Source organism: Falco rusticolus, chromosome 9 (genome assembly GCF_015220075.1).
Source record: "Falco rusticolus isolate bFalRus1 chromosome 9, bFalRus1.pri, whole genome shotgun sequence".
Taxonomy (NCBI): Eukaryota; Metazoa; Chordata; class Aves; order Falconiformes; family Falconidae; genus Falco; species Falco rusticolus.
Genome location: NC_051195.1, coordinates 37,828,636 through 37,846,194, shown reverse-complemented (window position 1 = coordinate 37,846,194; position 17,559 = coordinate 37,828,636). Strand labels below are relative to the sequence as shown.

Genomic DNA, 17,559 nt, shown 5'->3' with positions numbered 1-17,559 from the left:
TGGGCAGTTGAGTTGCAGTGATAAACTTTGTTCTGAAAGGGTAATTGTATCACTGCTTAGGAAAACTTTTAATATACATTTAAATATTATTTTTTTTAATTCTGTGATGCTGAGGAAAAGCTCAAGGTTGTTTGTGGGGTTTTTTTTTGTACAACTGGAATCTTGGGTTTTGGCCTTTGGTGGCCAGAAAAGGTACAGTATTTTTGCCTTGGGCTTAGTCCTGTGTGTTTTGGTATCAACAGCAACACTTTTTGTTTTTCCTGATAGATACCAAATAATGTTCTTGTATGTGAATGGTGGGAATACAGGAAAGATGTTTTCTTAACTTGCTTGTGTATGGTGACCAAGGTTTGTTTCAGAGCTTATCCTGAGTGATGTTTGAGAGGGCTGACTTTGCAATCAGGGGAGTTTTTCCTTTTTTTGTTAGGAGCATTAGTGGTTTTCTTTATCACATGATGATGGATTTTTTCGGTCTTATGCTGCTACAGTGGACTTCTCAAGAAAGCATGGAGACCCAAAATGCTTTTATCCCTCCAAAGTTCTGTGCGTTTGAACTCCTTCAAAAGTTCTGGGAAGATAAAGCAAATTAAACTAGAAGTCAGCTTAGCACATAGTGTTTCATTCCTAAGCATAATTCCTAAGGAATAACTTTGCTTTGTAATCTAAGTGAGGCTATTCTGGATGCTTACAGGTTGTACATATCACAGTATGCTGCACATATGAATGATTAAAACTCATATTGCCTCTAAAATATTACTGTTCCTACTAGGTGGTATTGCACTTTGTTGCTTATGAGCTAGAGGGCATTTTGTGTGTGTCTGTATACATAAGTGTAAGTGTGTGTGTATATATGTATATATATAGTTATATGTGGATGAGATGATAAGCACTCATACACTGTTTTTTATGTTTCTAGTATTTATTGATCTCCTCTTAATGGTATTAACACAAATACGTCTCTTAACGTTTGCCAGATTGCTTTACTGATACAGTGTTTTGTAGAAGAAATGCTTATATCATATCTGACTTTCTCAGTTATTTATATCTGCTTATCTTTTTACCTGTCATTTAGACCTTTAGGTGACTTGACACACTTCTCAATAAATACTGGTACAGCCTAGGTAGTGACATCTTATACAGAAAATCTTCCTGGTTTTCCACTAACAAGAATGAGAAAGGTGATAGTTATTCTGCTACCTCCTTTCAGCACTGTGGACTGGAAATGAAGTACTTGGTTAGATCATTTTTCATTGTCTATTTAAATTCATGCAAGTGTAACATCTTTTTCAAAAGGTGTTTCCAAGTGAGCAGATGTGAAAGTATTTTACAGTTGTTCTATGTGAAAGCATTGTGTTGTAACTCTTCTGCTTGAAACTGCTGTTGGGGTTTTTTTGTTGTTTTTCTTGCTATGAAACTTAAGGTATAAGCTTTCCAACCCTTCAACAAAAGGAAGCGTCACAGTTTGTAGGTTGCCAACTGCTTTTAATGCAAGAAGCTTTTGAGACTGGGAAAGGAACAGAGTAAGCTATTTCCTTAGCTGGGTGCATCTCATCTGTCAACTCATAAGGATCAGCAGAATCAGTAGTTTGACATTGTCAGGTTTGACTCGGGTCGGTAGGCTTGTGCTGTGATGTTCTGGTCTCTCCAGTGTGTCGCACCAGTGGCTGTGTGGTAGAATGTGGTGAGGAAGCTCAATGTGGAAGTGGTTCAGGAAGTTAGGTCAGATGAAGGAGGTAGTGTGGTGTGTTGCTCAACACTTCCTAGGAGATGTGTATCTTCAGTTGCTGTGAGTTTCTGTTGCAATTGAGATTCAGCATTGATCAGAAATATTACAAGTGAAGTTAGTCTGTTTCTTATGAGACAGGTTATTATGTCTATGGAGCCTTTCCCTCAGTCTCTTCAAAGAACAGGCCTAGGTGAGGGGGAAGCAACTGAGTAACAGCCCTTTATAAAACCTCTGCAGGTAGGATAGCTTCAGGGAGGGAACCAGCAGTAGGAAGTTACTCAATTTTTAAAAAATATCTTTTTGAGATTGTTGTCTATCACTGCAACAAATCTAAACTTCAGTAGGGGCATGTATTCAGCCCTCAAATTGCCTTCATTTGTGATTAATAGTAAATAACTGCTTGCCTTGAAAATTCAAGTGGTTTCTGCATGGACGGTTTATTATGGTATGTGTAGTTTTGGTAATGGCCAAGAGAATGGGTTTCACACAAAAAATGTAAAGATAGCTCTAATCGTGTTCTAAGGGTTTGTTCCAATTATATTAAATGCTTTAATGAATAGAAGAACTTGATTTAGTGTGTGGAAAAACCTTTCTCCCTTAAGATATCCATTCCTCTAGTAAATCTTTTAGATAAGCGTTCCAGGTCTTTATTTCTTGATTAAGTTTATTTTCTATTACAGTCTCTGCAATATCTGGTTACCTCTTCTACACAAGTTGTCCAGATGAATTCAGTTGTTCTACTTGCATGTTAGTGCTGTAAAATGATAAGAGATTTATTTTGAAAGAATTATTTTTTTCCAGCTTTTAAAACTCACCTATGAATAAAATACAGACAAGAAATCTTGCTACTAATTGCAGGCTGGAAACTGAGAAATAACACCAAGTAGTACGTTGGGTATAGAGGCCCTCAAGGAACTCATGAATAGAATTTCCTTTAAGGGCTGAAGAGGTGAATTTATTATTAATGCTGAGTGGGTCAAGATAATTGAATCCTGCAGATCTTAATACAGTTCAGTTTTCTGTAGATTTGTATATGTCACTTCCACTGTTCATTAGTTCTGAGTAGTTACCCTCTTGAGATTGTCCATGATGAACCACAGAAGTGTATAGTTGTACTGATGATTTGTCTTTATTTTAATGGCTTAATCACTTTTAGACATTAGTAAAAATGTTTTCTTTTGTTGCAAACATGATGTCCAGCCCTACTTTGGTGTTAGAGCATTTATTTGGTGTTAGTTCTAAAATGAAGTGTTTTTTCTACAAACTCAGCAGTCTGGATTGATATGGAGATGTATCTGTAGATATAAAGTAAAAAAAAAACAACACCCAACCAAACACCTATATGTAAGTGGGTTTGTTACCAGTAGTACCACATGTGTTCTTAATTTTAAATACATGGTTTTTTATTGTACAGGAATGTTCTATTTAGTATAAATGCAGTCACCAAGGAGGCACTTTTAAAGCTCTAGAATATTTGACCTGTAAATTTTGAACTATTTTTATTCAGGAAAAAAGTAAGTTTGCTTTATTTGCTATTACAAAAAACAAACTTGAAACCTTCTGTCTTATTTTCCAGAATAAATTTTACATAGAAACCAAGCTTAACAGAGACTTAAAAGATGACCTTATAAAGCTGTTTACGGAACATGTTGCAGAAAAGCACATTTACAACCTAATGCGTAAGTAAACTTGTCAATTTTTTCTTCTAATGGGAGTCTGGAAAGCTACAGTGCTTTCAGATATTGCAGAAATCCACAGCAAATAGGGAGAAAATGGCAAAAGATTAGTGAAGTTAAATACAAATTATTTTTAAGACTTCCACATGCAGAAATGTGGCATGCTTCAGTTTTGTTTGTTTTTTTTTTTAAATATGACTTTGTATGAAGTTATGTTTTTCTTGAGCAGCTGGGGGTACCAATATGTATTTTCTCTTAGGACTTGTGATTATGACATAGTGAATGTTTCATTGTCCTGTTGCTTATGCTGTTATTCAATTTCATTATCAAAATACTGACAGGTGTCATTAATAATGCAGTGTGGTCAAAGAATTATGATACCGCTGGGGATACTGTCATGATGTACTGGGATAATCCCTGCTAGTTAGGGAACTGCATAATGCTGACAACAATTTCTCTGTTAAGCTAATGGGTTAATGCAAATAGAGTACGTGTTAAGTGATACACTTCCCATTAAGTGCTCCTGGGGTAACTCCTGTGGCGAATCTGAGTCTGCCTGCAACCTGCCACCATCTGTGTGTGTTTGTGTGAGCATAGGGACCTCGGTACTGACCTAGTTAGCCCCTCCGGAGGGCAGTTAGCAAAGGCAGAGGTAATCAGACTTGGAGTTCAAATTGGAAGAGTTTGCAGAGTGGTGAGCAGTTGACCAGTGTGCTGGAAGAATTGCAATTGTAGGTGCTTTGTGCAACTGGATGGTTCCTGTGCCCTGTGTTGAGTTCAGTGCCCAGCCAGGTGTCCTCCTTTCTGTAACTCAGCCCTACTGCAGTGTCTCTGTCTTCATCTAGCTGCTCCCCTCCTCTTTTCTCTGAAGCAGTTGGCATCTGTATGCCAAGTGGAGGCCAGATGATGGGCTACTAGAGTCAAGCGTATTTCTCCTTTTGTATTTACTTGGGTAGCAATGCCCTCCTCTCTCCAATGAAGGGCTGAGGGAAAGGAGCTTTGCTGTGGTTTTAGGGTCACTGTGAGTTGGCATCCTGGGAGAGGGGTGGGTGAAAAAGGTGACTACCCACACATCAGGGAGCCTGGTACCCTACAACAGTGGGAGATCATCATCTCTGATGCCGTCTTGCTCTTGCCATCTGCAAAGGTCTCCCGAAGAAGAGATTTTAGCTGTGTGGCAGATCAGATCACCTTGGGAATAGCAGGACAATGAGGAATGTCCGCCCATAGACCTGATGTTTTATTTTGTGCCAAAGAGGTTTAATGGTATCATGAAACCTAGTAGGAAGATTATTGTGACAGGACCATGGTAAATTCTGCTTATATTGCTTTAAAATTTAATACATTTTAATGTATGCATATGTATACATTTTGCAGGTAATGAAAACATTATTATGATATTTTTTTTAATAACAAAGCAAAGGTAACAGGTCAAATCTTTAGAACAATGTCAGGTGTATGTTGCTATGTAATTAGTTTTCTGTGGATGATAATATGAGAATCAAATAGAAATTGCAGGTGAACTATTGAAAGCAAAAGACCTGTGGTTGTGTGTGTGTGTGTGAAACCTGAAATACTTCTCAGCTCTGTATTAGTTGCAGAAGTAAAATCAAAACAAAACATTGAAAAATGAAAGTAAGCTGTCACCTTACAGCTTACACACATATACAGCTGTGTTGCTGTATATGGGGTCTGTTGTTTAGAGCAACTTCAGTCTTACTGTCAGCTTGTTAAACCTAAGTTATTTAGTCTTTATCGTACTTGTAAGTAAAGTGATATATACTGACATGTATAAACTCAGAACTGTGATCTGACTTGGTTAAATCTTGGGTAGTAAGATCTTTAAATTGAGTAAAAATATACCTAAATAAAATTCTAAACCTGCTAATGGACTCCTGGGAAATAATTAAAGACACACAGCACATGATATAGTGCTCTGGAGGTGCTGAAAAAGTTCTAGTATTGTATTATTTTCTGCCACTCTCAGCTGTTCTTTTGTGGTCTGAATTTCAGCAAACTAGAAAGAATCTTGCCTTCAGTTTTGGAAGTGTAAGGGCCCTATGAAAATAGGGTCAGTCAGTGTTTGTTAATTACTTCCTGATGTTATTGTCAGTGTGTGGTGCTGTTTCCTGATATTTGATATAGATTTGGTTCAACAGAAAAGTGTTCTTGTATGAAAAAACCAAGGTTTTGAGTGGGTACTCTTACAAAACTAAATGAAATTATGATCTTTGTAGAGAAATGAAATCCTGGGGCTATTTTTTAGGGATGCTGCAGCTGCTACTTCAGTGAGAAGAAGCATGCCTTTCCTCTCTTTTTAAAAAACAGAGTAAAATGGTTAATCAGTTTGTGATCTAGGCACAGGGGACAAGAATAACATCTGCTCTTGCTCTTGAAATTTTGTTGCTATGTTTTTGGTACAAAGGAGTTTTTGTTTGTAGCTTCTTGTCATTCTATCAGAGCCTGGAAGCTGGCATTGCTGTTTGAAGCTGTGTTCAGGAAGGACTGTAAGTACATTTCAGGTCAGTTAAAGTTCCTGCTCCTCTTCAAAAGATGGGGGGGGGGGGGAGACAGAAAAGCAGTGCAGCACAGATCTCTAAGTGTTTGATCTTGCTCAAATTCCCAGTGGTTGGTTCAGTCCTAGTCCTTGTGCTGTGTGGTTGAAGGCAGGAAGATGCAAAATGAACTTGTGGTACAATGGTCTCTGTGGTGGGAGCACTTATCTGAGCACTTAGTTGCAGAATATAGAGTGATTAAGGTGTGAATTCATTATTTACAGAAGAAGTATTGCCTATGTGACCTTTACTTGGACAAATTTTGCCTGCCCAAGCACTGATCTGGTTCCTTTTTTTGTGTAGAGGAAATGTGTTGGTATTTTTTTAAAAGCGCGTTACTATCTAGAGTACTTCTGAGCAGTTAAATACATGAAAAATAATATAATACACAGATCCATGAACACAGTTGTGTTTTGTGAAACATTTTTACACTCACACATATTTATCAAGTCAGTGTTCTTCAAATTAAAGTGGATGCATTTGAATTAAGTGAATATAACCTGATTATTCTCCTTACAAAGCCAAAGCTGGCTATTGCTGATAAGACTGCTCTATTAAATGGCTTGGGAGAAGTTGCTATATGCAGAACTACTTAACTGAGTGTAACAAGGAAAGATACAGCATCTTAATTTACAAGAAGTTTTAGAAACAGGGTGGGAGGTGGGAGGGGGATGCAGATAATATCCCCTTGCCACTAGAGAAGGGGTGGCAAAGAATGTTGTCTTTGTTCCTGCTAAAGTCCTGCATGAGTTGACTTGTAAGTAGAAAAAATCAGAAACACATGGGTTTTCTCCTTGTGCAGCCATTGTCTCTCCTGGAGGTGAGACCTGATCTCAGTGCTCTGGAAACATCCTGCCTGTTTGTTCTTTTGTCTAGAAGAATGACACGTTATTGCAAACTTTTAACTGTCTTCAGTGGTGAAAAGGAGTAACAGCTCCTGAAACTCTTGTTTCTAATCCTTGCAGTAGGTAAAATCCAGTGGCAGAGAGTATTTGCAAATAATTGCTACTTTTTTTCAATATTGGCAGCTTAGTGCCTGTAACAAACTTGCTTTTGAATCTTAACAAAAGGGAAAAGCTATTAACAGCTTAGTGGTGTTTGTCCTTGGTGGGTAGATCTCTTGGTTTCCAATTACAAGAGTTTGCAATTACACCTGTTCTCCTTCCCGAAACTAAAACGAGGAGGGTGGCTGCTGGGCTGGAGTCCTGCTCTGGGAGGTAGATCAGATTCTCAACATCTCGATACTGGAAAGAAAAACAACAATAACTTAAATGTGTCATATAGGTGAAAGCAGTTTTAGAAGCCAGTCTGAGGAGAAGAATTCTCCTTGGTCTTTGCCTGTGATGGTGTTTGTGGGGAAAGTAGGCTGTATCAGATTGATTATAGCACTTCCAAATAAGCGGTAGCCTTAGCAGATCGCTGTAGTACTTCAGCTGTTTATATCTGTATGTGTGTGAGTTGTTTCTTTCCTTCCATGTTAGTGTTTTGAGTTCAGGAAGTGGTTTTGCCTCTTGTAGGAGCAATGTACTGGGTGATATCACCCAGTACAAGCTGGTTCTTCCCAAAGAAGCATCTGTCTGTACTTCTGGACAGAAGTTACTCAACTAGGAAGACAAATGAACTCTATCAGAGGGAAAACCTCTTTTTTCAACACTTCTGATTTCCAATTGACTGTGCTAAGGAGTGAATATGTGCTTGTTCCTATCTTTAATCAACTGAGTAAGGAATAGATTATAGAAACAGATCCTTTTGATCCAGAGGAAAGGAAACCTCTTGGGCCTTGGTGAAAATGTTATAGAATAAACAGAGCCAAAAGACTTGATGGGTCATAAAATTGTTATCAGGATCGAAGGTGATAACACAGCCTGTGAATGAGGCAATTTCCTGAAATTTACTGTTTCAGAACTAGACCATGGGCTTGAAAACAAGTGACATACAGGCAAAATGATTATTGGGGATTAAAGCATGAGCTCTCAGCTTCTGGCTGTCTCAGATTTTTGTTCGTGATGTATATCAAGATAATTACAGAATTAGCTACTGAAAGCTAAGCATACAGAGCAGTTTTCTGTATGCAAATTCTAATAGCATGTAGGCAATTGTTGAATGTAGTTTTCCTTGTCAGTGCTTGTGTGAGTACAGAGCTAAAACCCAGTGTAAAAATTTATCATGTATAATCACCAAAAGTAGCAATTTTTCTCATGGTTTTCCAAGAAAAATGTCTTTGTAAAAAGTCTGGAGGAGGGGGAGGACTCACAGCCTATTTCATTATGTTAGCAGGTTCTGATTAGTTACTGTGAAAAAGATTCTTACGTATGATGGCTTTGTCTCTTTCCAGTTACGTCACTTGGATTCGGCTGAGGTAAAGGTATCTTGCTGCTCTGTGTTCTTAATTTTTATTTTTTTATTGGAGGTATATTGTAGTTCAATAGAAGGTTGTTTATGTTGGGAAAAGTTTTTCTTTATAAAGATGGGTGTAAGAATATTTCCACTGCATTGGTGCTTTCTGAAAGGTACCTGAAAAGTTAAATCGGATGTTAGAAAGCTGTTAGCAACTTTTCTTCAACAATGAAGTTGTCCAGCTGTCCTTTTTGGTTGCAGCAGGTACAAATTTAATACAAAGTTATAAAGAATGAATCTAGTTAGAGCTGTTAGAAGTTGATGAATGTATCAAGGAGCATGTTTCCTGTGCAGAGATTTTCCTGCTGCTTATGCAGTGGTACACAGGAGAGGGTGTGTTGCTCTGTAGGCACCCAGACCTACGTACATAGCAGATGTGTTTTGGTGTGGTGACCTCCAGAAGCCTATTGATGTCAGCGAAGCAAGGAACCCTCATCTCTTATAGCAGTACACAGCCAAATATAATGCATTTCATTAATAAATTCCATATCTAGCTTTTGTTTGTGAGTACCCCAAGAGAAGAGGAGTAGTGCAAAAGGCTGAGAGAAGGACTGTGATACCAGGTTCATAGCCTAACTATACAGCTACAACAAAGGACACGGGTTTTATTTTGATGTGTTGGGGGCTTTTTTATGCACTCCCCATGCCTCACCCTTTGGCGGAGATAGACAAGAAAAAATGAATTGGACTGACTTTTTTCCCTGCTTGATCTCACATCCCCCCCATTTTGACATCTGTCTCAATCTGCATATGAGAAGCAACCTGTTACTGGCTTGATGCACAAACTGCAGAGAAAATCTCCTGTAAAAAGGGGGAAAAACACTCTCATTTTTCAGCTTCTTACGAAAGACATTGCCCCTACCCTTTCTGTATGGCTGTCCTTCTGCATTTACATTCAGGAAATTACTCTTTGTGCCTGTCATTTTTGTTAGATCTAATGCTTATGTTTCATAAGTAAAAAACATTTAGTTTCATAAATGGGCTTGTTCTTGAATGGCTGTACTGAGCTGGATCGAAAGTCAGTTCAGTCCAGTGTCCTGGTCTTGACAAAAATCGATAGAGCATCATTGCAGGTTTGGTGCAGCAGTTTTGATGACCATAGAGATGTGTGCCCTGTAGGAAGAGCTGAAGGTTGCCTTGCGCGGTTTAGGCTATGTCTATGTTAATAAGTGGTGTGAGGTAAAGGGAGCAGGTCTGCAGAGTATGAAACACTTGTGTGCTGGTGTTGAGGACTCAATGTTTGCCTTTACATGTGTTTTGACGAGTTTTATTTTGCACTTGCTAATGTCTGGTCCTGTGGATAGAATGCCAGTTAGTAGTTCAAGCACATCTGGTTTAATCTTGCGCAAAAGGAGTTAATATACTCCAAGGCAGCTCTGTCATATGAACCATGGAGCAGTAAATGGGGATGATCTGTGAATTTGCTTCAAAAGCACATTTCTAATCTGAACTAAAGCATTAATGTAGAATCTGCCTTTAAGCATTTGAAATCACTATTCTTTTTTTCTTCGAGACACAGAGTGACAACTGTGGTGGCAGAAGCGATACGTTGTGTATCTTTCTTTCTCTAATATATTGGATGTTACTCATCTCCTGGACACTGCTTTACTTACTTTTTTTCCCTTAAAGTGTGCAAAACCACTATGAGAAGATAATCTGCACAACCTTACTCTGCCACCTTCATAAAGCTATGTTTCTTGCTTTTTAAGTTTAAGAATGATACAGAAAAATAAAACAATACGTTTCTTACAAAAAAAAAATGAAAAAAGGCAGAATTACTTGCCTGTAGAGTGACTTGCTGTCTGTCTTTAGAATCATGCCTCTGGATAGGTAAAATGAAATGAGAAGATTCCTTCCTAAGGGCCTTAAAAATGAAGCAATGTAGCAGAGCACTAGAAGAAAACAACACTGATTCATGCCAGTGCATTTGTACCACACTAAAATGGGATGATTTCTGTTAGAATCCCTCTACAACAAGAAGCTAATTTACTCTTTTTTCCCCAGCAATAAAGCTGTTGAAATACCAGCTTTTGACAGCAGATGTTTTGGGGGGCCAGAAGGTTCTGTAACATAAAGGATCCTTTTCTGAGATGTAGGGAAGGGATGCATTTATTGTCACAGTCTTTGTTAAAAGTAATTTTACAAGATTTTTATGCATCTACAAGTTTTTGAATTTGTTCACAGTGTTTAATATCTGGCTAATTCTACATAGGTAAATAGTTTGATCTTATGACCTTCATTTCAAATTCCTAATTCTAACCTTAAAATCAACATACTCTTTCCCCTCCTTCCTTCCTGTCTCCCTTCCGAATATTTGTAGACACAGATAATTGATAGTGAAAATCAACTGCACTTAACATTATACTTTTCCAGCATGTGAGGAGATTGCTGGGATGCTGCTACTGCAGGATAATTGACTGTTCCTTCTTTAAAACACTTTTAAAAAATCGTCACGTTAATGTCAGTCTGCTCTTAAACCTCAGCAGGTACCCCTACGCTCTTAAGGACTATAGGATAGATTTTGTAGCTATTAATCTTTCTTATACCTTCTGTGCTCTGCAGATCTGATGGAATAATCAAGAATAACATGCTCACCAGTTTAAGGGTGGTATCACTAATACTGAAGTGGTAGCTGTAACTTGACAGCTAAGAGCCAAGTAATTGTATTGTAACCATATTCGAAACAGCATGTGTCGTTACCAGGTATTATGGAACACACTCAAACTCTTTAAATAACACTTAATCTACACACAAATTTTGTCACTGAACTAAATTTTTTATCGGAGAACTGCGTTATTTTAAAAAGTTACAGCTATCTTTCTTTTCTTATTTCATGTTCAGTAAATTGCAGCACCTCAAAGGAAGGGAATTTTTTAATAGGAAAATAATAGTTTTAAGTAATAACTGTCATCTTTAGTCTGGCTCCTTGGTAAAGAAATAGGAACAACGTTCCCATTTCAATAAGCCTTCGTAAAATTGGAAACATGAAAATATCATCTTATTTTCCAATTATAGAAGTCCAAATGTATGTATTTCTACATTTATAGCTTCCATATTTATTCTTTCATATTTATTCTTTCATATTTATTTCTTTCATATTTATTTCTTTCATATTTATTTCTTTCATATTTATTTCTTTCATATTTATTTCTTTCATATTTATTTCTTTCATATTTATTTCTTTCATATTTATTTCTTTCATATTTATTCTTGCTACAACACTGAATATTTTCCTTGTGATTAAGACTTGATTTTTATTTTGTAGCATTTTTATTAGATACTTAGTAAAGCTTTTGGGCTAGATAATGAGTATTTTGAAAGTAATCTCTGGCTTTCTTAAATGCCTGGTGGGAAATGCTTAGTAATAAATACAACTTTTTATTTCTAATCTAAATTTTAATTACAAACTTTTGAAGAATTTAAGTTGCTAAAAAATTATTTTTAGCTTTTTTTAAAGGAAAATGAAAATGCAGAATCTTGAGGAGTTTGATGTAACTGCAAGCATGAGGGTGAAGCCAGAGGATTTTCATGCAAAAGGCTTTTGAAGTTCTAGATTGATAGTTATGTACAAATTGTACATGGGTTAAAGTAATGAAAAGGTAATATATGCTCAAGGTTCATCAGTCAATTTAATAATAAAATAGGCAGCAGGTAAAAAAAGCCAACAAACCCAAAATGCCAAAGAACAGGGGGGAAAAAAACCCACCATAAAAAAACACCAACCAACCTCCCAAAGAACCTCAACCCAGGACAACAACAAAAAATCTACAGCCGCATCTGGGACACCAGCCATAGCGGTTCCCTCCCTGTTTAATTGCTGCTGGCATGTGGGGTTCAGTCAAGTGCTTTGCATGGACTGGATTTGAGAGTAAAGGCTGGGATACAGGAACCATTGGAATTCATTTAAGGTGAATATGACTTTACCACAGTAAGTCAAAGGGTATGTATGGTCAGATGAATCCTATATGTTTAAGCTGAGAGAAGGTAATTCATTACGCTATAGATTTGTCTACACGTGATCTGATGATATCTGTGCTATTAAGGTTCGGTTAGGCTGTGCACTGATGAGAGCTCCATTGTTCCTGCTCTGCATCCCTGTATATCTCATGCACAGTTGTAGAAGGGCTCAAGTTTTCATTCTGCAAAACAGTATAAATATTGCATACATATTGGAATTAAGCACTGAAGAGAACAGTTTGTACAATGGGATAAAGATCTCCAGAATACATTTATTTGACTTCGTAGCTTCGTTAAGCAATCAGTTCTGCTTCTGTTGGAGACTGGAGAGCAGCAGCTGACTTAATTAACACCTTAGTTGTGGAAGCTGTTGGGGTTGTTTTTAATGGGAATACACTTTATAATTTTAAGTGCATTGTTGAATAATAACAACTTTGAACACATCTGCCTAAGGTGTACTTACATATGATTTGTTAAAACATCTTGCTGTGAACTTCTATTAGATTACTGCAAAAGGATGAAAATAATCTTCTGAGCTAACATGCAAAAGTTGTAGTCTTTTTGGCAGAACAGTAAATCTTTGCCAAGCAAAATCTATTTTGAAAGGAATGTCGAAGTTTAGAAAAATATTTTTTTAGAACAGCTAAAAATCTTGGGTTTTGCAAGTGAATCTTGAGTTATGAAGAAGTGAGTTTGAACTTGTTAAGATACCATCTACTATTTCTGGAATTACTGGGGTCCCGGATCTTGCCTCAGGTACCCCACTGTAATTAGGCGGTAGCTTAAACCTTCATAAAGGGACAAGCTTCTTCAGCGTTACTGTGCAGTAATGGAGTAACTCAGTTACTGCAGTGCCTGAAGTGCTGCAGGTTCATACCTCACTTACTCCACCATCCCTCAAAAAAATCCTGAGGCCATGCTGGGTATTGTCTTACCTCAGTTCGACAATATTTCAAAGCATCTTGTATCTTTTCTGCAATTAAAACATTTTATCATGGGAACCCACACTTCTCTTCTTTGATTCTGCCGTGAGTTATTTTCAAGACTATTTGCAGGTTAATTAACTTATTTGCATATTGGTTACTTAGTCTGTAGAATGCAATATTAGTTCATAAACACTGTGGAGGTGGTCAGATAGTATCATAGTGTCATTACCACTGTCATTCATCTGAGGCTTAGTTTTGTTCTGCCTCGCCCTGCTCTGTCTTTGTAAGTGCCGCAGGTGGAGCTTCTGGGAGTAGGTAGAAGGAATCTGTGCAACTTCTGTGCGTAGAGTCTCATTAATTATTCTAATAAGGCTAGAGCCAAAGCCGTAGTATTTGGAGGACTTTTGTAAGATTGTAAAATAACAGGTAACTTCAGTATGTCTAGCACAGCTGTTTCTATTCCTTGAGTTTAAGTGACCCTCTCTTAAGAAGTAATACAGGATTGAATGTTAATATAGTTTCGCTGCAAAACTGAAGATGAATTTGTGCATGAGGAAGTTTTACATCTTTTATTTATTTAAATCTTTGTCTATAAACTTGCACTGAGATTTTTCACTTCTATCCAGAGTAGTCTCGTTTGTTCTTATGGAGATCATTCTGAAAATGCATGTTCTACAGGAGTGCTATTTATTCTTCAGGTATCAATGTCTAGCTTCTGGAAAACATGTAGGCTGGATTAGTTTATACTGTATGGTTTAATGAATAGTATATTCTTTTAGTTTTCTTTATTAGTAACAGGAAATATATGCATTACTTTGTTATATTGTTCTTGAAGATAATACCATCATACCTGTATGTGTTAACTGCAGTTTGCATTGTAGTGTGTGGTGTAGTCAGTTGCAGAAAGATAAGAAATGTTAATTTCTGAAGCTGCAATGAAGTGGTGAAGAAGATATTTCTGTAGGATTGATTTCCAGGTGTATTCTTCCACTGATTCTATTCATACAATCTGTTTCTAATGCCAGGTAATGTGGTCAGTAACCTAGAACAAAAGCAAGTGGCTGCTCATTATACTTGCTTTGTTTTGCAAATATATCTCTTCGTGTTATCTCAAGGGATCCCTAGTGAAATGAGCTTCATGAGTGAATATTACCTTAAAGTAACAAATAGTATTGCATGTTTATGATGGTGAACTATCCTGAAGATATGGAACATCCTCTTAAACTGTTGCTTCTACAAATAATTTGGTTGGTCAGCACCTTGAGCATGTTACGGGGACTTCTTATGGGAATGCTGTGGGGGTTTCCATTAGCTGGAAGGGAAGAATAAAAGGTGGAGCATCTTGCATCTCTAGCGTGTCTCCAATACCATGGACTGACAGAAATGAGGTGGGCCACCAGTCTGATTTACTCATCGCCTCTTGCCTTTGGTTCTTATATACCATAAAATAAAAATTTTGTTTCTCTGCCATCTACTTGTTCTCTCTCACAAAAAAAAAAAAAAAAAAAATAAAAATTAAAAATTGAAAGCTGACCGTACATATGACTGCTCAGAGTATAGGCACTGTATTTCATGTTTCATCTGTAGATGGAATAAGTGTGGCTTGCAATTTTCTGTTTCCTCAGAGGTATCAAAGTAGTCAATGCCCTCTAATTAGTTATGTAGTTTTGGACAGCTTCTGTTAATGCTTGTGTTTGTCCCCAAAGCAACTCCAAATGACATCTTTCTCTCCCACAGTATGTCCTATACATGTACAGTTATATAAAGTAGCTTCTGAAATATTTTGTAATTCATCTTGCTAGTTATAACTTGGACACTACTGAGAGCACAATTTTCAGTTTATCAGGAATAAAATCAAGAAGCTATGTTTATTTTCTTAACGTCTTTCAAAATGTTAAGGGACTTTTAACTCTGGACTTCATGGTCTGTCAGTATTAATTCCTAGGTTTATTTTCATTTAAATAATTTGTTATACATATTTTAGGAATATAATTTGATGTCTGCATACAAAGAACAAATGTCCAGAGAACTGTATGCTTCGCAAACCTATCGGTGAAGCTTGGGCTGAAGTAGCTCCAGTCTAATTAAATATGTATATGTATACACACACATTGTTTGGATTATGCATTACTGTCTCATATCTTCCTTATAAAGCATTATGTCCTGTATGATGTGCATCTTTCTTGGCTGTCAAGAGGCTGTTTGAAAAATCTTTAGGGAAGAAGGCTGTAAATATGTCATTACAAAACAAATCACAGGCTCTTCACCCCCCTCAAGGCTTCAGCTGAAATGAGCAAGCACTTTTAAGATGGTTCTTTTTAAAATAAATTCATCTATAGCAGTTAAATATAACAACTTTGATTACTTGACGGTTAGAAGAAATACTTTATTTTTTGATCACCCTATTATATGAGCCACATAAACAGTTTCAGAAAGAGAAGAACATGCTACTAAAGATATTTTTTTTTGTGGTAAATACTGTAGTGGCAGATGCTGAAGCTGGAACTGGAGATGCTTTGAAGCTTAAAAAGCAGTCTCTACAATGTAAACACAAGAAACATGCCCTTTAGGTAGAATTGTAAGAGTCAGTTCTCCGTGTAGTACAGAAAGGTGTATATATTACTCAAGCCTTTTTGTAGAGGAATAAAAACTGAGAGGCAGCAGTTGATTTAAACCTTACTGATTTATTTTCTCTTTTTTGGTGTTTCTGTAATTCAAATGCACGTATTTGAGGTTTGTACATACAAGGCAAGATAAAGGGCTGGATATTGTAATATAAGCAGTAAACGTGTATTGGCAGGTTTTTCCACAAGTGGAAGATGCAATTATTGCAATGTTTACTACAGAAGATACAAGAATGAAATAAAGATATTCACTTGTGTTCAGAAAAACAACTTTTCATATATGATTATTTACTTATTTTTTGACACTACTTGTACTTAATTCAGACTTTCAATCCATCCTTAGGTTTATGTTCAAGATTCTAAGTACTGTAAGGCAAGGATTTGTGGATCTCCAGGTGTTTAGCGCACACAGTATGAGTGTGCTTCTAAAAATAAATTGTTTGCTTCAGTTCTGCATCAGAATACTTAGAGCCATCACTGGCTCGGTTTTTTCTTGCAACTCCTGCTGCTTGTCTGAAAATGGATGAAAAATAACTTATTTCACATTTTCATCATATAATCTGAACAGAATGTCTATTTAAAGCTGAAGTGTTATTACTCTTAAGAACTAAATTGTCAATCAGGTACCTGGATGTTTCCTTTGTCAGGACATCAGATAACAAAAAAAGTACAGCTACTGTATTTCTTTGATACAAAAATGTATGTGTAAGAGTTGCTATTTCTTGATTAGAAAAATTGCTAATTCTCTTAATTTTATTTCAGCTTTACTTTTGGAAGCTCAGTCAACACCGTTTCAAATAACTCCTTCAACCATGGCAAATATTGTGAAAGGCCTGTATACACTACGACCAGGTAAAAAAGAAAAATATTTCCAGGAGTCACTCATACTTTGGTTGTGATATATTTTCCTAAATACGTATGTGCTCGCCATCTATCTAATGCATGTTTAACAAATGAATGTGTGTTCTGTTCTGTCCATTGTAATGCTTCTATCTATAATTCTACTATCCAAAGGCCCTGGTTCTTATTGTTGCCCATCTCTGTTACCTGCACAAGGTAGCATGTGAATACCAAAGTCATTTTTAAAAAAAACAAAGCCTCTGCTCTGGAGTCAAAGGGAAGATTTACTACTTTTGCTCTGTGGAAATAAAAAACGCTGTTTAATGAGTCAGTCGTGGCAGAAGTTTGGAAGTACTGAAATGGTGAAAATTATATTGAGTCACACTTAGAACAGCCAGATCTTTGACATGAGATGAATGACCGTTTCGTCTATGAAGCTATTATTTGGTTGATGATATTTCACAGAAGAGCTTAATTTAATTTCTGAGTACATCATGACCTCTTGTGCAACAACAGTTATATTGAAAGGAAAATAGTGTTGCAGTTTTTAATAAATTTTGTATCAAAATCTTTGGTTCTGTAAGTTTTGGAGAACCGAGTAGAGCTCTAGCCTGTGTTTGAAAAGACTTTAGAAACGGGAAGTATTCAGAATATCCATAAATAAATAGTACCTGCTTCTCTTCCTTTTACAATACTGATACTTTCTTCTTGGTGTGACAGAGAGAAGGATAATGTCTAAGCTTCAGTCTAGCTTTGCTTTGCAATCCCCATTTATAGAAATAGAAATGAGAATGGGAAAGCTTTACAGAAAGTTTTAGTGCAATGTTTAGCATGTGTACGAGCCAGGAATGGGGTGGA

The 17,559-nt window shown here is 36.8% G+C and overlaps 1 protein-coding gene across 3 annotated transcripts in view; it reads left to right on the top strand.

Moving 5' to 3' along the window:
• Nucleotides 1-17,559, top strand: part of CACUL1 (CDK2 associated cullin domain 1) — a 55,873-nt gene that overhangs the window by 24,803 nt on the left and 13,511 nt on the right. For 2 of the 3 annotated variants that reach the window (XM_037399435.1, XM_037399433.1), the window contains 3 exons: nucleotides 3,303-3,405; nucleotides 5,844-5,924; nucleotides 16,624-16,713. In XM_037399435.1, the coding sequence (XP_037255332.1) occupies nucleotides 3,303-3,405; nucleotides 5,844-5,924; nucleotides 16,624-16,713 (274 nt within the window). The remainder of the gene's footprint in view (nucleotides 1-3,302; nucleotides 3,406-5,843; nucleotides 5,925-16,623; nucleotides 16,714-17,559) is intronic. The other variant, XM_037399434.1, reaches the window with a different exon arrangement.